Raw genomic sequence first — 23,611 nt, 5'->3', positions numbered from 1 at the left:
TGATTGTGCTGACAACAAAATCAGACAAAAATTATCAATGGAAATCAAATTTATCAACCCATGGAGGTCTGGATTTGGAGTCACACTCAAAATTAAAGTGGAAAACCACACTACAGGCTGATCCAACTTTGATGTAATGTCCTTAAAACAAGTCAAAATTAGGCTCAGTAGTGTGTGTGGCCTCCATGTGCCTGTATGACCTCCCTACAACGCCTGGGCATGCTCCTGATGAGGTGGCGGATGGTCTCCTGGGGGATCTCCTCCCAGACCTGGACTAAAGCATCCGCCAACTCCTGGACAGTCTGTGGTGCAACGCGGCGTTGGTGGATGGAGCGAGACATGATGTCCCACATGTGCTCAATTGGATTCAGGTCTGGGGAACGGGCGGGCCAGTCCATAGCATCAATGCCTTCCTCTTGCAGGAACTGCTGACACACTCCAGCCACATGAGGTATAGCATTGTCTTGCATTAGGAGGAACCCAGGGCCAACCGCACCAGCATATGGTCTCACAAGGGGCCTGAGGATCTCATCTCGGTACCTAATGGCAGTCAGGCTACCTCTGGCGAGCACATGGAGGGCTGTGCGGCCCCCCAAAGAAATGCCACCCCACACCATGACTGACCCACCCCCAAACCAGTCATGCTGGAGGATGTTGCAGGCAGCAGAATGTTCTCCACGGCGTCTCCAGACTGTCACGTCTGTCACATGTGCTCAGTGTGAACCTGCTTTCATCTGTGAAGAGCACAGGGCGCCAGTGACGAATTTGCCAATCTTGGTGTTCTCTGGCAAATGAAAAACGTCCTGCACGGTGTTGGGCTGTAAGCACAACCCCCACCTGTGGACGTCGGGCCCTCATACCACCCTCATGGAGTCTGTTTCTGACCATTTCAGCAGACACATGCACATTTGTGGCCTGCTGGAGGTCATTTTGCAGGGCTTTGGCAGTGCTCCTCCTGCTCCTTGTGCTCCTCCTTGCACAAAGGTGGAGGTAGCGGTCCTGCTGCTGGGTTGTTGCCCTTCTACGGCCTCCTCCACATCTCCTGATGTACTGGCCTGTCTCCTAGTAGCGCCTCCATGCTCTGGACACTACGCTGACAGACACAGCAAACCTTCTTGCCACAGCTCGCATTGATGTGCCATCCTGGATGAGCTGCACTACCTGAGCCACTTGTGTGGGTTGTAGACTCCGTCTCATGCTACCACTAGAGTGAAAGCCCCGCCAGCATTCAAAAGTGACCAAAACATCAGCCAGGAAGCATAGGAACTGAGAAGTGGTCTGTGGTCCCCACCTGCAGAACCCCTCCTTTATTAGGGGTGTCTTGCTAATTGCCTATAATGTCCACCTGTTGTCTATTCCATTTGCACAACAGCATGTGAAATGTATTGTCAATCAGTGTTGCTTCCTAAGTGGACAGTTTGATTTCACAGAAGTGTGATTGACTTGGAGTTATATTGTGTTGTTTAAGTGTTCCCTTTATTTTTTTGAGCAGTCTATATAAATATTGGCAGACGTACTTATATCTGAAGAGGAGACGTTCATACTTATTCTTTGATTAACTACACCACAGTCTGTTATTTTTTTCATTTGTGTTTTAGCCAATCGCTGCCTCCCGTTGAATGTGAAGCTGTTTTTTAAACCGATCACCTCTTGGGCTTTGAATGAGAGTAGTTGTCCTAGTTATTATCTGTAATTTAAGAAGGCATCACACCTATACACTAGCATTTTTATGTGCTTCAGTTTTATAGTGGCTGTTTTGGTGTGTGTGTAAATATGTATTTATTTGAAACGTAGAGTAGATTGAAGAGAAACATTAACAGTGGGAGGTGTTGTTGACCCTTGACAAACTACCCTCTGAACATCGCACAGCAGTAAATAGTTGCAGGGCACAACAACAGAATATTGAAGTCTATTCAACATTCACTGTGAGTTCCAGAACACACGAGGTTGGTGGCACCTTAATAGGGGAGGACTGGCTCGTGCTAATAGACTGGAGCATTCCAGATGTTTGCCGCCGTTCCATTTGCGCCGATCCGCTGATATTATGAGCCGTTCTCCACGCAGCAGCCTTTCTGTGTTACAGTCAGAACACAAATAGAGGAGTATTTTTCACTACAATGTGTCAAGTCCTGTTTTTTCCTTTTTCCCCCCCCAGAAGTATCAGAATTCAAGGAAACGGTTTAATGTGTTGACACACCTGTCGCTCTCTCTCCCCATTTCTCAGAGGAACTCCAGCGTCTCGGGGACGTCCAGGGGCATGTACCAGGTCTCTGACCGACGATCCTCTCCCAGCACCGGGTAAGCCAGTCCTCCACACGCTATCCCACACTGCACTGCCCTCCCGTAGTGATGCCTCTAGCACTGAGATGCAGTGCCTTAGACCGCTGCGCCACCCGGGAGCCCAGAGTCGTGTCCTCTCCCCATGTTTGAGGTTGGAATAGAGGGGGATGAGCTGATTCTAGGTCTGTGCCTATGGGTGACATCTATAACCCATCTTCACTCTCTGCACTGTAAGTGGCTTTGGATAAGAGCATCTGTTAAAGGTAAGATGCAATGCAATGCAACCCCCTGGTGCACTTAGGTACAGTGACTTGATGTGGGGCCCTATGCTTGGGGGCCAGTGGTCCAGCAGATGGATTCTGAGCACCAGACCGTGGCCTGAGCCAGTACGCATCAGACTGTGGCAACACTGACTCGGACCGAACTGGACTGCCCCCCCCCCCCCAGCATGGAAGGTATCAGAGGGCACCAGCCAGGTCGTATTTGTCCAGTAATGTGCCCTGGCCCCCGGCAGCCTCACAAAACACAACACAACTTCCCGTTTTCCTGCCAGGCGCTGAAGTGAGGCCGAGTCTGTCAGCCATGCATAAACGGTAGGGGGATGTTCTGTCCCAGCTCTCCCTTCCGCCGCTATGCGTTCCCACTTGCACCCAACGCACGCAAGCGAACCTGGCACACACACACACACACACACACACACACACACACACAACCAGCCGATGGGCATCGCCACTGCTCTTTGACACATGCTTGTAAACAACGGCAGTCAGACGGTAAGAACTTAAAGTGTCAGTCCTGCTTCCTCAGGCCTGGCTGCCTCTGTGGGCACAGGGCAGAGAGAGTGGTACAGAAAGAGTGAAAAAAAGAGGGAGAACCCACGAATTTGTAAAAAGCTCTCTGTTGATGTGCACTTTTTTGTTTCGGTGTGTTCATGGACAACTTTGTCATATTTTGGTTTACCCCCCTCCCCCCTCCCCCCTACTCAGATTAGAGAACGATGTGATTATGTTGTAAATAAACAAGCAAACATTTAGATTGGAAGGAAATGGTAAGTTACAGGTGGTTTTGGCTTAATTTCATTCTTCAATTAATTAATTAATTCTTCCAAACTAAAGTCACCCTAACCAAGGATATGATTCATCCCATGTGGCTTTCAGATCGTCACCGACTGATCTGCTTAGCTTTTGCGCAATGACGCATCTTCGTGTGCATTTGGATTTGAGTGGCTCGCTGAAAGGTCCAAAAATCCGACCCCTAATCTCATGCATTTCGAGAGGCCCATCTCGTGCTCTTTGCTACACTGCTGATCCAAACCCACCCACACTGGGCTGCGTCCCAAATGGCATCCTATTCCCTATTTAGCGCACTCCTTCAACTAAATAAAGGGAATAGGGTGCCTTTTTGGTATGCAGCCCTGGCGCTCCAGTATGATGATCAAGCTCCGTATCACCATGGAATCACATCCACGCAGAACCAGTTTTTTGTTGTTGTTGTTCAGACTAAAATGTAGTCCTTTTTTTGCATCGTTATGCAACTCTTTGTGTTTGTACGTGCCCATGCGTGTTTCTGTGAGTGCCCGTGCGTGTTTCTGTGAGTGCCCGTGCGTGTTTCTGTGAGTGCCCGTGCGTGTTTCTGTGAGTGCCCGTGCGTGTTTCTGTGAGTGCCCGTGCGTGTTTCTGTGAGTGCCCGTGCGTGTTTCTGTGAGTGCCCGTGCGTGTTTCTGTGAGTGCCCGTGCGTGTTTCTGTGAGTGCCCGTGCGTGTTTCTGTGAGTGCCCGTGCGTGTTTCTGTGAGTGCCAGTGCGTGTTTCTGTGAGTGCGTGTTTCTGTGAGTGCCCGTGCGTGTTTCTGTGAGTGCCCGTGCGTGTTTCTGTGAGTGCCCGTGCGTGTTTCTGTGAGTGCCCGTGCGTGTTTCTGTGAGTGCCCGTGCGTGTTTCTGTGAGTGCCCGTGCGTGTTTCTGTGAGGGCCCGTGCGTGTTTCTGTGAGTGCGTAACACATGATCTTGATTTACCGTCCTTCTGTCACGCGATGACATCATCTCTCTTCGGCGTTCGTTTTTGGCGAGCCAATCGTTGGTCACCAAGTGATCCTTTCACTTCCTAGATTAGAACGTTCCATTAATGCCCTCGGTCTCCCGTAGATGAATGTGATTTTATTTGTTCCAAATACAGTGACGGAAGATTCTATTTAGGTGCTTGTTTGATGAGAAATAGATATTTGCATATTTGGGTTTAAAAATATCTTCTTCTGTTGCTTTGTTGACGTGGTCTGGATCATTCGCACTGAAATCCTCGACTCCATTTTGTACCGAAATGGCTGCTCTGTTATCCATCCTGAGCCCCACTGTGCATTACTGGGCAGGAAACTGTACTTCCCTGTTATACACTTGAATAATGATCTGTACCCAGTGAGCCAGCTCTGCTGATTTGATTCCACAGTATTGATCCAACCTGTGACTTTTATTGCTGAAGCCACCACTCCAATATGGGTTGTGTACCAAGTACCACCCTATTCCCTATACAGTGTGCTACTTTTGACTAGAGCCCTATCTGCCCTGGTCAAAAGTAGGGCACTATATACAGGGAATAGGGTGCCATTTGGGATGCAGACAAAGCCACACTGCCAGGTGGCCTCTCCTCTGCTTCTTTGGCGGCGTCATTAGGTTCTATGTATGCGCGGACGAGGTGAACACGTGCAATCAATCGAGCGCAGATCATGTATTTCAAAGAAAAAACCGTTCTATTTCATTCCAGGTCTGGTTCGGATTTACCAGGTTCGCCATCAAATCTCTCTTCACGCCAACTTCGAATTATTACGCTGCAGGAGTCGTGCAGCAGCTTGATATAAGCGCCTAGACTGTTTTCCATTCACTCTGAATTCAGGATGCGTTAGCTACGCTCGCTAATTAGCCCGCCGAACCGCAGGGCGGTTGTGTTTGATGTCACTCATCTAACGCGTGTGCATGTCCGTGCTGAAAGGTGGAGGAAGGTTCACTGATTGTTTTGTGGAGTTTTAATGCGGACATTTGGGACAAAAGTAAGAGCGGAAAGGTGAAAAGCCTTAAAAAGAAGAATAGAGGTACGCACTAATATCACACAACGTGAATCTCGATTAGGTGTGTAAGGACTGAATGGAAGTCTGCCCCTTGGTGTGCAGTTGATCCACTGGTTATGCCAGATGATCTGTTCTGTTCTGATTCTGTTCTCGTCTGTTTTGTTTGTGGTGCTTTTCTGCGAGGCTAGGTTTTAAAATTCCTTGTTATTTGCTTATTATGTGGAGGGAAGTTATCGGTATAGTAATTTAACAGCGTCTTTGTTCTCTGTCTGTCTGTGTGTGTGTGTGTGTGCGTGCGCAATGGCTGCCTCAGGGGAAAAACTGCTGTTTCCAGTCACCCCCCCCCCCCCCCCCCCCCCCCCCCCACACACACACACAAAAAAAAAACACTCACTCCTCATGATCTAAATTGGTCTACTTTGTATTTCATCAGAGCTTCAAAACACTTTTATGCTGAGGTCGTATCTTCACTCTCCACTGATGTTATTCTACATTTAGTTGTTTGTTGCGTAGTTTTAAAGCGCCTTGTCGGCACCAGGAAGTTGGTCTTTGTCCGTGCATGATGAAGAGGGAATGTGTTTACAGCTTGGTTTGATATGCTGGTTTATGAACTCAAAATGTCTCTCAGTTGACTAAAAATTATCAGAAATGATTTCTGAAAAAGGGATAGTAGTAGACAATGCTAATAATGTGATTTTCATTTAACACAAAATCTTTAAAAAAAAAGTGCTTTACATGTAGGCATACAAGTATTAAAGCAATGGGTTATATTGTGCTGAGGGAAGGGAATGTAACACACACAGCTACAGTATCTAGCTACAGTGTCTAGCACCTCAATGAATATGTAATGATATACCAACCTATTAAAAAGTCCCCTCCCCATACATGCACCAAAAGGCCAAAAGTATGTGGACACCTGCTCGTCGAACACCTCATTCCTAAATCTTGGGCATTAATATGGAGTTGGTCCCCCCCTTTGCTGCTGTAACAGCCTCCACTCTTCTGGGAAGGCTTTCCCGCTAGATGTTGGAACGTTGCTGCGGGGACTTGCTTCCATTCAGCCACAAAAGCATTAGAGGTCGGGCACTGATGTTGGGCGATAAGGCCTGTCTGGCAGTCAGCGTTCCAATTCATCCCAAAGGTGTTTGATGGGGGTGAGGTCAGGGCTCTGTGCAGGCCAGTCAAGTTCTTCCAAACCAACTTCGACATACCATTTCTGTATGAACCTCGGTTTGTGCACGGGGGCATTGTCATGATGAAACAGGAAAGCGCCTTCCCCAAGCTGTTGCCACAGAATCATTGGGGCAGGTAGCTTTCTCTTGGCATCCGCCAAGCTCAGATTTGTCCGTTGGACTGCCAGATAGTGAAGCGTGATTCATCACTCCAGAAAACACGTTTCCACTTCTCAAGAGTCCAATGGTGGCGAGCTTTACACCACTCCAGCCGACGCTTGTCATTGCTGATCTTAGGCTTGTGTGCGGCTGCTGCTCGGCCATGGAAACCCATCACACGAAGCGCCCGACGAACAGTTCTTGGGCTGACGTTGCTTCCAGAGGGAGTTTGGAACTTAATGATTCTTAGTTTCCCGTATAGTTGAAGGTTTCTGCTGTACAAATGCCTGGGGTCTCCAAATAACCCATAGCACAGGAGCTGGTTATAAAGATGAATATCCATGAAAATGGCCACGAGCATCAAAGTTTCATTTGTTTTCCCTCTACTTTTGTCATGGTTCATATTACTGGGAAGGGAATTAATTCCTCCTGTTTTTCCGGCTGACTTTAAAGCACTACAGTATGTTGTAGTCTAAACTTTCAGTAAACTTTATTACCTTGGGTCAAATATATCATTTAAAAAAATGCTCTGTAGGTGCATAGATTGACAATTGCGTACTTGACACCATGTTGAGGAGTGCGTGTGTTGTCTGTGTCAGTCAGTGGGGAAAGTGTCAAAATACCGTTTATATTCTCAATGCTACAGGGAAGGACATGTTAAATTGTGCATCTCAGATTTTTGGGACCTGTAGCGACTGCCAGAAGGCAGTAAGCTCATGAAATGCATTCTGGGTAAAAAGAGCTGTCCTTGAGGGGCACCGTGTTTCCACCTGTGGCCAGAATCTTAGTCACTGCAAAGACATTAGTCAAATATGTCTCTACAAACTTAAAGGGACACACCACATCACTATTCAAATATGTCTCCCTCCACGAATGTAGTTTAAGGGACACCCTCAAAACACCCCTAGACAAGTGTCACGCCCAAACCTGTGCAGGTACTACAAGGTTTAAAAAAAACAACGATGTGTAAACATTCATTGCAGTTAGCAGAAGTTTCATATTCTTAGTTTTGGAAGTTGTTAATCTTACGAAGGACTCGGTAAGTCTTGGTCGATACTGAGCGGTGGAAACCATGGCAACACACTGTTGGGCTGTAGAATCATGTGGTATCAGGAAGTGACAACGAGCGGTGGCTTTGCTGCCTCTTCGACTCATTTCAGCCAATCACTGACCTGACGAACAGATCTGGGAGCAGGCTACAGTAACGCAGATGACCTGTCTGATGGAACCTGGATAGAAAACGACATGATACTGTCTACGTTTCAATGGTTCTGTCTGTTAGTTGTCCACAAAAGTTGCTTTGAGTAACGTTTTTTTTTTTAAGTTGTACCTTTTGCGTATAACTCATCCCCTCCTCCTCTCTCCTCTTCCTCTCTCCCCAGAGCGTCGGGCCGGGTCAAGTCCTTCTCCCAGGGCTCGGGCGGGGGCTACGACAGCGGCGACAGCGTGGAGATGCACCCCGTGGAGGAGTGCCCCGAGGGCCAGTACTACCACGTCCAGTGTCGGCTGGGGGAAGGGGGCGGACAGTGCTACGAGAGGGCCGGGGTGTCCCGGAGCTGGGGGCTCCGCAAGCAGGCCATCCAGAACTGGCAGCGGAGACCCTACCGGAACAGCACGGAGGAGGGGGAGGAGGGCGAGGAGGGCGACGTGTCGGACGTGGGCTCCAGGACTACCGAGTCGGAGGCGGAGATGTGGGAGCAGCAGGAGAGGAGGGCCACCATGGCCGAGACGCAGCAGTCTGGAGCGCCGAGACCATCTGGATACCGCCTAGGCACAGGTGCGACTGGACAGGAGGCTAAGCTAAGCTGCTAATCTTTACCTTGCTTAGGTACAGTGCGGTAGGATGCTGGGCTAGGCTACGTCAGGTAGGAGGCTAAAAGTCGCTTACCATTTGTTTATTTGTCCATTGATTGATTGATTGATTGTTATTCGGCAGAAACTTGTAATGAAACTGTGTGTACTGGTGCATTGCTGAAAGTCATTTCTAAAAGGAACCGTTTTAAATGTCTGGCACACCTTATGACCCTGATAGCCTGCAGCCAACACACACAGAATCCCCTCCCTCACACAGCCAGAACACACACAGTCCTGCGGCCCAGGCTATCAGTAGTCAGGTCTGTCAGAGAAGGACAGAAGGACGGTGGCTGGTGTGAAACTGGGTCATGGCTGTTCTAGTTCCAGGTATTCCAGGGTAAGGCTGTCCAGAGAAAAGTGAAGGACGACTCATGACCAGAGCGCACCACAAACTGATTCCGTATCCGGGGGGGGGGGGGGGGGGGGGGGGGGGGCATAGAGGGATGACTTTCACCAGACTGATCTACTAACACACACTACCCAGATAGATCACGCATGAACAACCTCCAGGGGATGGCATGGAATGTGTGTGTGTAAGTGTGTGTGTGTGCTTGTGTTTAGAAAAAAAGAAACGTTCTCTCACTGTCAACTGCGTTTATTTTCAGTAAACTAAACATAACAAGATTCAACAACTGAGACATAAACTGTACAAGTTCCACAGACATGTGACTAACAAATTTAATAATGTGTCCCTGAACAAATGGGGGGTCAAAATCTAAATTAAGTCAGTATCTGGTGTGGCCACCAGCTGCATAAAGTACTGCAGTGCATATCCTTCCTCATGGACTGCACCAGATTTGCCAGTTCTTGCTGTGAGATGTTACCCCACTCTTCCACCAAGGCACCTGTAAGTTTCCAGGCATGTCTGGGGGAAATGGCCTTAGCCCTCACCCTCCGATCCAACAGGTCCCAGATGTGCTCAATGGGATTGAGATCCGGGCTCTTCGCTGGCCATGGCAGAACACTGACATTCCTGTCTTGCAGGAAATCACGCACAGAACGAGCAGTATGGCTGGTGGCATTGTCATGCTGGAGGGTCATGTCAAGATGAGCCTGCAGGAAGGGTACCACATGAGGGAGGAGGATGTCTTCCCTGTAACGCACAGCGTTGAGATTACCTGCAATGACAACAAGCTCAGTCCGATGATGCTGTGCCACACCGCCCCAGACCATGACGGACCCTCCACCTCCAAATCGAACCCGCTCCAGAGTACAGGCCTCGGTGTAACATTATATGTGTCTGGTATATGTCTGGTGAGGACCTGCCCGACAACAGGCCTACAAGCTCACAGTCCAGCCTCTCTCAGCCTATTGCAGAGAGTCTGAGCACTGATGGAGGGATTGTGCGTTCCTGATTTCACTCGGGCAGTTATTGCCATCCTGTACCTGTGCTGTTCGGATGTACGATCCGAACAGTGGTCTGCCATGCCACTGCGAGGACGATCAGCCGTCTGTCCTGTCTCCCTGTAGCGCTGTCTTAGGCGTCTCACAGTACGGACATTGCAATTTATTGCCCTGGCCACATCTGCAGTCCTCATGCCTCCTTGCAGAATGCCTAAGGCACGTTCACGCAGATGAGCAGGGACCCTGGGCATCTTTCTTTTGGTGTTTTTCAGAGTCTATAGAAAGGCCTCTTTAGTGTCCTAAGTTTTCATAACTGTGACCTTAATTGCCTACCGTCAGTAAGCTGTTAGTGTCTTAACAACCGTTCCACAGGTGCATGTTCATTAATTGTTTATGGTTCATTGAACAAGGATGGGAAACAGTGTTTAAAACACTTTACAATAAAGATCTGTGAAGTTATTTGGACTTTTACGAATTATCTTCGAAAGACGGGGTCCTGAAAAAGGGCCGTTTCTTTTTTTGCTGAGTTTATGTACTGCACATTTCCCAGTATGGCTAAACGTTCTCATATTGTTAGGGCCACGGGGCTCTCTCCAAATGTTGTGCACTATATAGGGAAAGCGTGCCCTTTGGGACTTAGACACTGGCAATGTTGATGAGAAAAGCACCTTTACCTCCACCACTCCTGGTTCAAACACAGCAAGCATATATCTCCCTTAATTGCCTTCTCCAGCCAAGATCCCACAATTCCCGGCTGGCGACCTCCATTTTCTTTAAACACCTTGCTTGAGTCTCAAATGGCACCCTATTCCTTATTTGGTGCACTGCTTTTCTACCAGGGACAATAGGGAATAGGGTGCCATTTGGGATGCAGAGAGACCAGGTGCGTCATGTTAGGAATGAGTGAAGCTGCTTCCCAAATGGCACCCTATTCCTTATACGTGCCCTGGTCGAAAGCAGTGCACTATAAATGGAATAGGGGAGCCATTTGGGATGGAGTTTTAACTAGGACAGAGGCCATTGAAACATGCCCATTTTGCCTTAAATGGACACATTTTGGGCAAAAGATAGGCCTACCCTATTCCCTGTGGGTCCTTTTGGCCACATATCTACTTGGCAAAGGAGCTACTGTAAACCCGAATAGGCAATAAAGCTGTCATTTTTTTTACACAACCCAGAATGTCTGGTATGAGAATTCAAATTGGCACAACCGACATTTACATAATATTACTTGTCTTGTAAATGACATTTTATGCTCGGACATTGTCGTCCATATAAGATTCTCAAAGCGTTTGGCAGGGTTGAGTTTGAAATGGCACACATCAGCGTATCCCACGGTATGACTGCTAGCATGGACTGGTAGATTGCTAGCTAGCGTAGGCGGTGTGCCTCTAGCCGCGAGGGCCTGTCGCTTCCAAAGCCTCCTTCGCTTCTTCTTTTCCAAGGCCAACAGTGATGACACATCACATAGATTGATGCCTGCTGGGAGAAATGGAAATGTGCTGGAGTCGGTTTTGGTCACATGGTATTTATTGGCCAATACAGTACAGCACATAATGGTAACGCTCATATCTGTGCTTGAGGGTGAAGTGGATCGCTGGCACCACATTGTGGATATGTTGTAGAATGCCACTGTGATATATATTTGCGACTCAGGATGGCGTCTCTCCCCTCCGTCTCTTTCCACGCCACATTTATTTTTCTGACTCAACTCCCTGCCTCCTCATCTTTCTCTCTCCTCATCCTCTTTTCTCCTTCCCTTCTGCACTTCTCTTTCTTTACCCCCCTCCTTCTCACCTCTCCCCCTCTCTCTCTACCTACCTGACTAATATCCCTCTCCACCGGTCTCTCTCTACCTACCTGACTAATATCCCTCTCCCCCTCCCTCTCTCTACCTACCTGACTAATATCCCTCTCCCCCTCCCTCTCTCTACCTACCTGACTAATATCCCTCTCCCCCTCCCTCTCTCTACCTACCTGACTAATATCCCTCTCCCCCTCCCTCTCTCTACCTACCTGACTAATATCCCTCTCCCCCTCCCTCTCTCTACCTACCTGACTAATATCCCTCTCCCCCTCCCTCTCTCTACCTACCTGACTAATATCCATCTCCCCCTCCCTCTCTACCTACCTGACTAATATCCCTCTCCCCTCCCTCTCTACCTACCTGACTAATATCTCTCTCCCCCTCCCTCTCTCTACCTACCTGACTAATATCCCTCTCCCCCTCCCTCTCTCTACCTACCTGACTAATATCCCTCTCCCCCTCCCTCTCTCTACCTACCTGACTAATATCCCTCTCCCCCTCCCTCTCTCTACCTACCTGACTAATATCCCTCTCCCCCTCCCTCTCTACCTACCTGACTAATATCCCTCTCCCCTCCCTCTCTACCTACCTGACTAATATCTCTCTCCCCCTCCCTCTCTCTACCTACCTGACTAATATCCCTCTCCCCCTCCCTCTCTCTACCTACCTGACTAATATCCCTCTCCCCCTCCCTCTCTCTACCTACCTGACTAATATCCCTCTCCCCCTCCCTCTCTCTACCTACCTGACTAATATCCCTCTCCCCCTCCCTCTCTACCTACCTGACTGACTAATATCCCGCTCCCCCTCCCTCCCTACCTACCTGACTAATATCCCCCTCCCTCTCTACCTACCTGACTAATATCCCTCTCCCTCTCCCTCTCTACCTACCTGACTAATATCTCTCTCCCCCTCCCTCTCTCTACCTACCTGACTAATATCCCTCAACCCTCTCTCTCTACCTACCTGACTAATAACCCTCTCCCCCGCCCTCTCTCTACCTACCTGACTAATATCCCCCTCCCCCTCTCTACCTACCTGACTAATATCCCTCTCCCCCTCTCTCTCTCTCTACCTACCTGACTAATATCCCTCTCCCCTCCCTCTCTACCTACCTGACTAATATCTCTCTCCCCCTCCCTCTCTCTACCTACCTGACTAATATCCCTCTCCCCCTCCCTCTCTCTACCTACCTGACTAATATCCCTCTCCCCCTCCCTCTCTCTACCTACCTGACTAATATCCCTCTCCCCCTCCCTCTCTCTACCTACCTGACTAATATCCCTCTCCCCCTCCCTCTCTACCTACCTGACTGACTAATATCCCGCTCCCCCTCCCTCCCTACCTACCTGACTAATATCCCCCTCCCTCTCTACCTACCTGACTAATATCCCTCTCCCTCTCCCTCTCTACCTACCTGACTAATATCTCTCTCCCCCTCCCTCTCTCTACCTACCTGACTAATATCCCTCAACCCTCTCTCTCTACCTACCTGACTAATAACCCTCTCCCCCGCCCTCTCTCTACCTACCTGACTAATATCCCCCTCCCCCTCTCTACCTACCTGACTAATATCCCTCTCCCCCTCTCTCTCTCTCTACCTACCTGACTAATATCCCTCTCCCCCTCCCTCTCTCTACCTACCTGACTAATATCCCTCTCCCCCTCCCTCTCTCTACCTACCTGACTAATATCCCTCTCCACCTCCCCCTCTCTACCTACCTGACTAATATCCCTCTCCCCCTCCCTCTCTCTACCCACCTGACTAATATCCCTCTCCCCCTCTCTCTCTACCTACCTGACTAATATCCCTCTCTCTCTCTACCTACCTGACTAATATCCCTCTCCCCCTCCCTCTCTACCTACCTGACTAATATCCCTCTCCCCCTCCCTCTCTACCTACCTGACTAATATCCCTCTCCCCCCCTCTCTCTACCTACCTGACTAATATCCCTCTCCCCCTCCCTCTCTACCTACCTGACTGATATCCCTCTCCCCTCCCTCTCTACCTACCTGACTAATATCCCTCTTCACCGCTCTCTCTCTACCTACCTGACTAATATCCCTCTCCACCGCTCTGTTTCTTCACCGAACCTCTCTATCCTTTTTTTCTCTCTCTTTCCGACCCTGCAGGGCGGTCGGAGGGGGGCCACCGCCACAACAAGCCGTGTCGCCACGACAAGAGCCTGTCCCGGTCCAACAACGAGGTGATCAGCCCGGAGATACTGAAGATGAGGGCGGCTCTGTTCTGCATCTTCACCTACCTGGACACCAAGACCCTGTTGAGGGCCGCGGAGGTCTGCAGGGACTGGAGGTTTGTGGGCCGCCACCCTGCCGTGTGGACCCGGGTGCTGCTGGAGAACGCCCGCATCTCCTCCAAGGTAGAGGACCCGGGTCGTACACGCGGCAGAACAGGCCAAACACACAGAATGCCGCCGATGGCTTCTGAGGGGAGAACGGCGGCGAATGGAATGACGTCAAACAGCGGGGAGCCATGGCGTTTTGACGTGTTTGATACCATTCCATTGATTCCGCTCCGGTTCATTACCACAAGCCCGTTCTCCCCAAATGAAGCTACCACCAATCTCCTGTGGAACACACGCGCGCTCGCGCCGATTCTGCTGGTAGTTTAGGTGCAATAATTGTGATATGTGTTACAGTAATTGCTTCGAGCGTCTGCCGAATGACTCAAATGTAACTGTAATCTCTTCGTCCCAAGTTTCTGAGTACACTGTCCCAGTGGTGCACCCAGACCCATTCCCTCATCCTCCAGAACCTGAAACCACGACAGAGGGGCAAGAAGGAGGTCAAGGAGGAGTACCTCAAGAGCACACGGTGAGAGGAGAGGCGTGTGTGTGTCATGGACTGATTTCCCTCTACACAGCGAACAGCAGGGGTCTGCAGTACTCTCCCCCCCATCATATCTCCTTTCTCTCTCTCCCCCATCATATCTCCTCGCTCTCTCCCCCATCTCTCCTTTCTCTCTCTCCCCCCATCATCTCTCCTTTCTCTCTCCCCCATCTCTCCTCTCTCTCTCCCCCCATCATCTCTCCTTTCTCTCTCCCCCATTTCTCATTTCTCTCTCCCCCCATCATCTCTCCTTTCTCTCTCCCCCATCTCTCCTTTCTCTCTCCCCCATTTCTCCTTTCTCTCTCCCCCATCATCTCTCTTTTCTCTCTCTCCCCCATCATCTCTCCTTTCTCTCTCCCCCCATCATATCTAATTTCTCTCTCTCCCCCATCATATCTAATTTCTCTCTCTCCCCCATCATCTCTCCTTTCTCTCTCTCCCCATCATCTCTCCTTTCTCTCTCTCCCCCATCATCTCTCCTCTCTCTCTCCCCATCATCTCTCCTTTCTCTCTCCCCCCATCATCTCTCCTTTCTCTCTCCCCCATCATCTCTCCTTTCTCTCTCTCCCCCCATCATCTCTCCTTTCTCACACCCCCATCATCTCTCCTTTCTCTCTCTCCCCCCATCATCTCTCCTTTCTCTCTCTCCCCCATCATCTCTCCTTTCTCTCTCTCCCCCCATCATCTCTCCTTTCTCTCTCCCCCATCATCTCTCCTTTCTCTCTCCCCCATCATCTCTCCTTTCTCTCTCCCCCCATCATATCTCATTTCTCTCTCTCCCCATCATCTCTCCTTTCTCTCTCTCTCCCCCATCATCTCTCCTTTCTCTCTCTCCGTCGTCTCTCCTTTCTCTCTCCCCCCATCATCTCTCCTTTCTCTCTCCCCCCATCATCTCTCCTTTCTCTCTCCCCCCATCATATCTCCTTTCTCTCTCCCCCCATCATATCTCCTTTTCTCTCCCCCATCATATCTCCTTTCTCTCTCCCCCATCATCTCTCCTTTCTCTCTCCCCCCATCATCTCTCCTTTCTCTCTCCCCCATCATCTCTCCTTTCTCTCTCTCCTTTCTCTCTCTCCCCCATCATCTCTCCTTTCTCTCTCTCCCCCATCATCTCTCCTTTCTCTCTCTCCCCCATCATCTCTCCTTTCTCTCTCTCCCCCATCATCTCTCCTTTCTCTCTCTCCCCCATCATCTCTCCTCTCTCTCTCCCCATCATCTCTCCTTTCTCTCTCCCCCCATCATCTCTCCTTTCTCTCTCTCCCCCCATCATCTCTCCTTTCTCTCTCTCCCCCCATCATCTCTCCTTTCTCTCTCCCCCATCATCTCTCCTTTCTCTCTCTCCCCCCATCATCTCTCCTTTCTCTCTCTCCCCCATCATCTCTCCTTTCTCTCTCTCCCCCCATCATCTCTCCTTTCTCTCTCCCCCATCATCTCTCCTTTCTCTCTCCCCCATCATCTCTCCTTTCTCTCTCCCCCCATCATATCTCATTTCTCTCTCTCCCCCATCATCTCTCCTTTCTCTCTCTCTCCCCCATCATCTCTCCTTTCTCTCTCTCCGTCGTCTCTCCTTTCTCTCTCCCCCATCATCTCTCCTTTCTCTCTCTCCGTCGTCTCTCCTTTCTCTCTCCCCCCATCATCTCTCCTTTCTCTCTCCCCCCATCATCTCTCCTTTCTCTCTCCCCCCATCATATCTCCTTTCTCTCTCCCCCCAGCATATCTCCTTTTCTCTCCCCCCATCATATCTCCTTTCTCTCTCCCCCATCATCTCTCCTTTCTCTCTCCCCCCATCATCTCTCCTTTCTCTCTCCCCCCATCATATCTCCTTTCTCTCTCCCCCCATCATATCTCCTTTTCTCTCCCCCCATCATATCTCCTTTCTCTCTCCCCCATCATCTCTCCTTTCTCTCTCCCCCCATCATCTCTCCTTTCTCTCTCCCCCATCATCTCTCCTTTCTCTCTCTCCTTTCTCTCTCTCCCCCATCATCTCTCCTTTCTCTCTCCCCCATCATCTCTCCTTTCTCTCTCCCCCCATCATCTCTCCTTTCTCTCTCCCCCCATCATATCTCCTTTCTCTCTCCCCCATCATATCTCCTATTCTCTCCCCCATCATATCTCCTTTCTCTCTCCCCCATCATCTCTCCTTTCTCTCTCCCCCCATCATCTCTCCTTTCTCTCTCCCCCATCATCTCTCCTTTCTCTCTCTCCTTTCTCTCTCTCCCCCATCATCTCTCCTTTCTCTCTCTCCCCCATCATCTCTCCTTTCTCTCTGTCCCCCATCATCTCTCCTCTCTCTCTCCCCATCATCTCTCCTTTCTCTCTCCCCCCCATCATCTCTCCTTTCTCTCTCTCCCCCCATCATCTCTCCTTTCTCTCTCTCCCCCCATCATCTCTCCTTTCTCTCTCCCCCATCATCTCTCCTTTCTCTCTCTCCCCCCATCATCTCTCCTTTCTCTCTCTCCCCCATCACCTCTCCTTTCTCTCTCTCCCCCCATCATCTCTCCTTTCTCTCTCCCCCATCATCTCTCCTTTCTCTCTCCCCCATCATCTCTCCTTTCTCTCTCCCCCCATCATATCTCATTTCTCTCTCTCCCCCATCATCTCTCCTTTCTCTCTCTCTCCCCCATCATCTCTCCTTTCTCTCTCTCCGTCGTCTCTCCTTTCTCTCTCCCCCATCATCTCTCCTTTCTCTCTCTCTGTCGTCTCTCCTTTCTCTCTCCCCCCATCATCTCTCCTTTCTCTCTCCCCCCATCATCTCTCCTTTCTCTCTCCCCCCATCATATCTCCTTTTCTCTCTCCCCCATCATATCTCCTTTCTCTCTCCCCCATCATCTCTCCTTTCTCTCTCCCCCCATCATCTCTCCTTTCTCTCTCTCCCCCCATCATCTCTCCTTTCTCTCTCTCCCCCCATCATCTCTCCTTTCTCTCTCCCCCATCATCTCTCCTTTCTCTCTCTCCCCCCATCATCTCTCCTTTCTCTCTCTCCCCCATCATCTCTCCTTTCTCTCTCTCCCCCATCATCTCTCCTTTCTCTCTCTCCCCCATCATCTCTCCTTTCTCTCTCCCCCATCATCTCTCCTTTCTCTCTCCCCCATCATCTCTCCTTTCTCTCTCCCCCCATCATATCTCATTTCTCTCTCTCCCCATCATCTCTCCTTTCTCTCTCTCTCCCCCATCATCTCTCCTTTCTCTCTCTCCGTCGTCTCTCCTTTCTCTCTCCCCCCATCATCTCTCCTTTCTCTCTCCCCCCATCATATCTCCTTTCTCTCTCCCCCCATCATATCTCCTTTTCTCTCCCCCATCATATCTCCTTTCTCTCTCCCCATCATCTCTCCTTTCTCTCTCCCCCCCATCATCTCTCCTTTCTCTCTCCCCCATCATCTCTCCTTTCTCTCTCTCCTTTCTCTCTCTCCCCCATCATCTCTCCTTTCTCTCTCTCCCCCATCATCTCTCCTCTCTCTCTCCCCATCATCTCTCCTTTCTCTCTCCCCCATCATCTCTCCTTTCTCTCTCTCCCCCATCATCTCTCCTTTCTCTCTCTCCCCCCATCATCTCTCCTTTCTCTCTCCCCCATCATCTCTCCTTTCTCTCTCCCCCCATCATATCTCATTTCTCTCTCTCCCCCATCATCTCTCCTTTCTCTCTCTCTCCCCCATCATCTCTCCTTTCTCTCTCTCCGTCGTCTCTCCTTTCTCTCTCCCCCATCATCTCTCCTTTCTCTCTCTCCGTCGTCTCTCCTTTCTCTCTCCCCCCATCATCTCTCCTTTCTCTCTCCCCCCATCATCTCTCCTTTCTCTCTCCCCCCATCATATCTCCTTTCTCTCTCCCCCCATCATATCTCCTTTTCTCTCTCCCCCATCATATCTCCTTTCTCTCTCCCCCATCATCTCTCCTTTCTCTCTCCCCCCATCATCTCTCCTTTCTCTCTCCCCCATCATCTCTCCTTTCTCTCTCTCCTTTCTCTCTCTCCCCCATCATCTCTCCTTTCTCTCTCTCCCCCATCATCTCTCCTTTCTCTCTCCCCCATCATCTCTCCTTTCTCTCTCCCCCATCTCTCTCCCTCCCCCCCATCTCTCTCCCTCCCCCGTCTCTCTCCCTCCCCCCATCTCTCTCCCTCTCCCCCATCTCTCCCTTCATCTCTCCAGCTCTCTCTCCCCATCATCTCTTCTCTCTTTCTCCCCCATCTCTCCCTTCTCTCTTTCTTCTCTCTCCCTCTCCCCTATCTCTCTCCCTCCCCCCCATCTCTCCCTCTCCCTTCTCTCTCCCTCTCCCACATCTCTCCCTCTCCCTTCTCTCTCCCTCTCCCCCATCTCTCCCTCTCCCTTCTCTCTCCCTCTCCCCCACCTCTCCCTTCTCTCTCCCCCCTATCATCTCTTCTCTCTCCCTCTCACCCCCATCTCTTCCTTCTCACCCCCATCTCTCCCATCTCTCTCCCTCTCACCCCATCTCTCCCTCCCCCATCTCTCCCTTCTCTCTCCCTCATCTCCCCCTTCTCTCCCCCATCTCCCCATCTCTCCCTCCCCTATATCCCCCTTCTCTCCCTCCCCCATATCCCCCTTCTCTCCCTTCTCTCTCCCTCTTCCCCCATCTCTCCTTTCTCTCTCTCCGTCGTCTCTCCTTTCTCTCTCCCCCATCTCTCCTTTCTCTCTCTCCGTCGTCTCTCCTTTCTCTCTCCCCCATCATCTCTCCTTTCTCTCTCCCCCCATCATCTCTCCTTTCTCTCTCCCCCAATCATCTCTCCTTTCTCTCTCCCCCAATCATCTCTCCTTTCTCTCTCCCCCATCATCTCTCCTTTCTCTCTCCCCCATCATCTCTCCTTTCTCTCTCCCCCATCATCTCTCCTTTCTCTCTCTCCTTTCTCTCTCTCCCCCATCATCTCTCCTTTCTCTCTCTCCCCCATCATCTCTCCTTTCTCTCTCTCCCCCATCATCTCTCCTTTCTCTCTCTCCCCCATCATCTCTCCTTTCTCTCCCCCATCATCTCTCCTTTCTCTCTCCCCCATCTCTCTCCCTCCCCCCCATCTCTCTCCCTCCCCATCTCTCTCCCTCCCCCCCATCTCTCTCCCTCTCCCCCATCTCTCCCTTCTCTCTCCCTCATCATCTCTCCAGCTCTCTCTCCCCATCATCTCTTCTCTCTTTCTCCCCCATCTCTCCCTTCTCTCTTTCTTCTCTCTCCCTCTCCCCCATCTCTCTCCCCCCCCATCTCTCCCTCTCCCTTCTCTCTCCCTCTCCCACATCTCTCCCTCTCCCTTCTCTCTCCCTCTCCCCCATCTCTCCCTCTCCCTTCTCTCTCCCTCTCCCCCACCTCTCCCTTCTCTCTCCCCCCTATCATCTCTTCTCTCTCCCTCTCACCCCCATCTCTTCCTTCTCACCCCCATCTCTCCCCCTCTCACCCATCTCTCCCTCCCCCATCTCTCCCTTCTCTCTCCCTCATCTCCCCCTTCTCTCCCCCATCTCCCCATCTCTCCCTCCCCTATATCCCCCTTCTCTCCCTCCCCCATATCCCCCTTCTCTCCCTTCTCTCTCCCTCTTCCCCCATCTCTCCTTTCTCTCTCTCCGTCGTCTCTCCTTTCTCTGTCCCCCATCATCTCTCCTTTCTCTCTCTCCGTCGTCTCTCCTTTCTCTCTCCCCCATCATCTCTCCTTTCTCTCTCCCCCATCATCTCTCCTTTCTCTCTCCCCCCATCATATCTCCTTTCTCTCTCCCCCCATCATCTCTCCTTTCTCTCTCCCCCATCATCTCTCCTTTCTCTCTCCCCCATCATCTCTCCTTTCTCTCTCTCCTTTCTCTCTCTCCCCCATCATCTCTCCTTTCTCTCTCTCCCCCATCATCTCTCCTTTCTCTCTCTCCCCCATCATCTCTCCTCTCTCTCTCCCCCATCATCTCTCCTTTCTCTCTCCCCCATCATCTCTCCTTTCTCTCTCCCCCATCTCTCTCCCTCCCCCATCTCTCTCCCTCCCCCCATCTCTCTCCCTCTCCCCCATCTCTCCCTTCTCTCTCCCTCATCATCTCTCCAGCTCTCTCTCCCCATCATCTCTTCTCTCTTTCTCTCCCTTCTCTCTTTCTTCTCTCTCCCTCTCCCCCATCTCTCTCCCTCCCCCCCATCTCTCCCTCTCCCTTCTCTCTCCCTCTCCCACATCTCTCCCTCTCCCTTCTCTCTCCCTCTCCCCCATCTCTCCCTCTCCCTTCTCTCTCCCTCTCCCCCACCTCTCCCTTCTCTCTCCCCCCTATCATCTCTTCTCTCTCCCTCTCACCCCCATCTCTTCCTTCTCACCCCCATCTCTCCCATCTCTCTCCCTCTCACCCCATCTCTCCCTCCCCCATCTCTCCCTTCTCTCTCCCTCATCTCCCCCTTCTCTCCCCCATCTCCCCATCTCTCCCTCCCCTATATCCCCCTTCTCTCCCTCCCCCATATCCCCCTTCTCTCCCTTCTCTCTCCCTCTTCCCCCATCTCTCCCTTCTCTCTCCCCCTCCCCATCTCTCCCTCCCCCATCTCTCCCTTCTCTCTCTCCATCCCCCCTTCTCTCCCCATCTCTCCCTTCTCTCTCCCGTCTCTCTCCCTTCTCTCCCCCATCTCTCCCTTCTCTCTCCCCATCTCTCCCTTCTCTCTCCCTTCTCTCTCCCTTCTCTCTCCCCCATCTCTCCCTCTCCCCCATCTCTCCCCCATCTCCCCCTCTCCCCCATCTCTCCCTTCTCTCTCTCTCCCATCTCTCCCTTCTCTCTCTCTCTCTCCCCCATCTCTCCCTTCTCCCCCATCTCTCCCTTCTCTCTCTCCCCCCATCTTTCCCTTCTCTCTCTCCCCCCATCTCTCCTTTCTCTGTCCCCCATCTCTCCCTTCTCTCTCCCCCCATCTCTCCCTTCTCTCTCCCCCCATCTCTCCCGTCTCTTTCCCCCCATCTCTCCCTTCTCTCTCTCCCCCTTCTCCCCCCCCACCTCTCCCTTCTCTCTCCCCCATCTCTCCCTTCTCTCTCCCGTCTCTCTCCCTTCTCTCCCCCATCTCTCCCTTCTCTCTCCCCATCTCTCCCTTCTCTCTCCCTTCTCTCTCCCTTCTCTCTCCCTTCTCTCTCCCCCATCTCCCCCTCTCCCCCATCTCTCCCTTCTCTCTCTCTCCCCATCTCTCCCTTCTCTCTCTCTCTCCCCCATCTCTCCCTTCTCCCCCATCTCTCCCTTCTCTCTCTCCCCCCATCTTTCCCTTCTCTCTCTCCCCCCATCTCTCCTTTCTCTGTCCCCCATCTCTCCCTTCTCTCTCCCCCCATCTCTCCCTTCTCTCTCCCCCCATCTCTCCCGTCTCTTTCCCCCCATCTCTCCCTTCTCTCTCTCCCCCTTCTCCCCCCCCACCTCTCCCTTCTCTCTCCCCCATCTCTCCCTTCTCTCTCTCTCCCTCCCCCATCTTCCCCTTCTCTCCCCCTTCTCTCCCTTCTCGTTCCCTCATCTCCCCCTTCTCTCTCTCTCCCCCATCTCTTCCTTCTCTCTCTCTCCCCTATCTCTCCCTTCTCTCTCTCCCTTCTCTCTCTCTCCCCCATCTCTCCCTTCTCTCTCTCTCCCCCATCTCTCCCTTCTCTCTCTCTCTCTCTCTCTCCCTCCTCTCCCTCCCCCCATCTCTCCCCCCATCTCTCCTTTTTCTCTCTCCCCCCAACTCTCCTTCCTAGTCTATATACTGTCGCCGGTTGAGACGGCCGTATGCACGGCCTTGTGGGCGTGCTTGTGTATGAGCGTGTGCACACTGCATTTGCATGCTTATACCTCTTATCCTTAAATACAAAATGGCTTTTATTCTATTTTATTATGATTTGCACAAACAGATTGAACACATTAGTACAACATTTGTCTTGACTCTCTTGGTCAGAACGGCGTAATGCCATGCATTATTAACATTCTACTGCTTAGACAGACAACTCCAGATGCATACATTGCTGCAGTGCCTTGTTCAACTCCAGGACAATACTCGTTCTGTATGGAGTAATTGGTTATTCAGTCCAAAAAAAATATTAACCCATTTTTTGTATGTCTGTCTCTCTCTCTCTCGCTCTCTCTCTCGGTTTCTCCCTCCCTCCCTGCCTCCCTCCCTCCCTCCCAGGGGTTGTCTGGAAGAGGGTCTGGAGTCCTTGCTGAAGGCTACAGGAGGGAACCTATTGATCCTCAAGGTGTCTCATTGTCCCAACCTGCTAACTGACCGCTCGCTGTGGCTCGCCAGCTGCTACTGCCGAGCCCTGCAGGCCGTCACATACAGGTACTACCACCAGGGGGCGATCACACATAATACAGTACAGTGTGCATTAGAGGTCTGTTGGCCGGTTAATTAGGTTTGATTTTCAAGTTTTCATAACAGTTGGTAATCAGCCTTTTTGGATGCCTATTATGGCTGATTACATTGCACTGCATGAGGAGACTGTGTGGCAGGCTGACCACCTGTTACGCGAGTGCAGCGTCAAAAGGACCTTGTGGCTGCAAGGAGCCAAGGTAAGTTGCTAGCTAGCATTAAACTTATCTTATTAAAAACAATCTTCACATAATCACTAACTACACATGGTTGATGATATTACTAGGTGAATTAGATGGTCCTGCGTTGCATATAATCGAAGTGGTGCCTGTTAATGTATCATCGAATCACAGCCTACTTCAACTTCGCCAAACGGGTGATGATTTAACAAAAGCACATTCGCGGAAAAAAAAGCACAATCGTTGCACAAATGTACCGAACCATAAACATCACCTTCCTTCAAATCAATACACAATCAATCTGGCTATTTAGTTATTAAAAGAAATGCATGTTAGCAGGCAATATTAACTAGGGAAATTGTGTCACTTCTCTTGCGTTCTGTCTAAGCAGAGTCAGGTCTATATGCAGCAGTTTGGGCCACCTGGCTCGTTGCGAACTGTGTGAAGACCATTTCTTCCTAACAAAGACCGTAATTCATTTGCCCGATTTTTACATAATTATGACGTAACATTGAAGGGTGTGAAATGTAACAGCAATATTTAGACTTAGATATTTAGATATTGAGACTAGATAAAATATGGAACGGTTCTGTATTTCACTGAAAGAATAAACGGTTTGTTTTCAAAATGATAGTTTCCGGATTCGACCATATTAAT

General features: G+C 50.7%; 1 protein-coding gene across 2 annotated transcripts in view; it reads left to right on the top strand.

The window, feature by feature from the left end:
* LOC110534335 (F-box only protein 41) overlaps positions 1 to 23,611 on the top strand; it is a 92,812-nt gene that overhangs the window by 59,043 nt on the left and 10,158 nt on the right. For both annotated transcript variants that reach the window (XM_036933416.1, XM_036933417.1), the window contains exons 5-9: positions 2,225 to 2,298; positions 8,047 to 8,441; positions 13,803 to 14,050; positions 14,389 to 14,504; positions 22,593 to 22,745. In XM_036933416.1, coding sequence (XP_036789311.1) covers positions 2,225 to 2,298; positions 8,047 to 8,441; positions 13,803 to 14,050; positions 14,389 to 14,504; positions 22,593 to 22,745 — 986 coding nt within the window. The remainder of the gene's footprint in view (positions 1 to 2,224; positions 2,299 to 8,046; positions 8,442 to 13,802; positions 14,051 to 14,388; positions 14,505 to 22,592; positions 22,746 to 23,611) is intronic.

The sequence above is a fragment of the Oncorhynchus mykiss genome, chromosome 10 (genome assembly GCF_013265735.2).
Source record: "Oncorhynchus mykiss isolate Arlee chromosome 10, USDA_OmykA_1.1, whole genome shotgun sequence".
In the NCBI taxonomy this organism is placed as follows: domain Eukaryota; kingdom Metazoa; phylum Chordata; class Actinopteri; order Salmoniformes; family Salmonidae; genus Oncorhynchus; species Oncorhynchus mykiss.
This window is presented reverse-complemented; position numbering and strand designations above follow the sequence as displayed.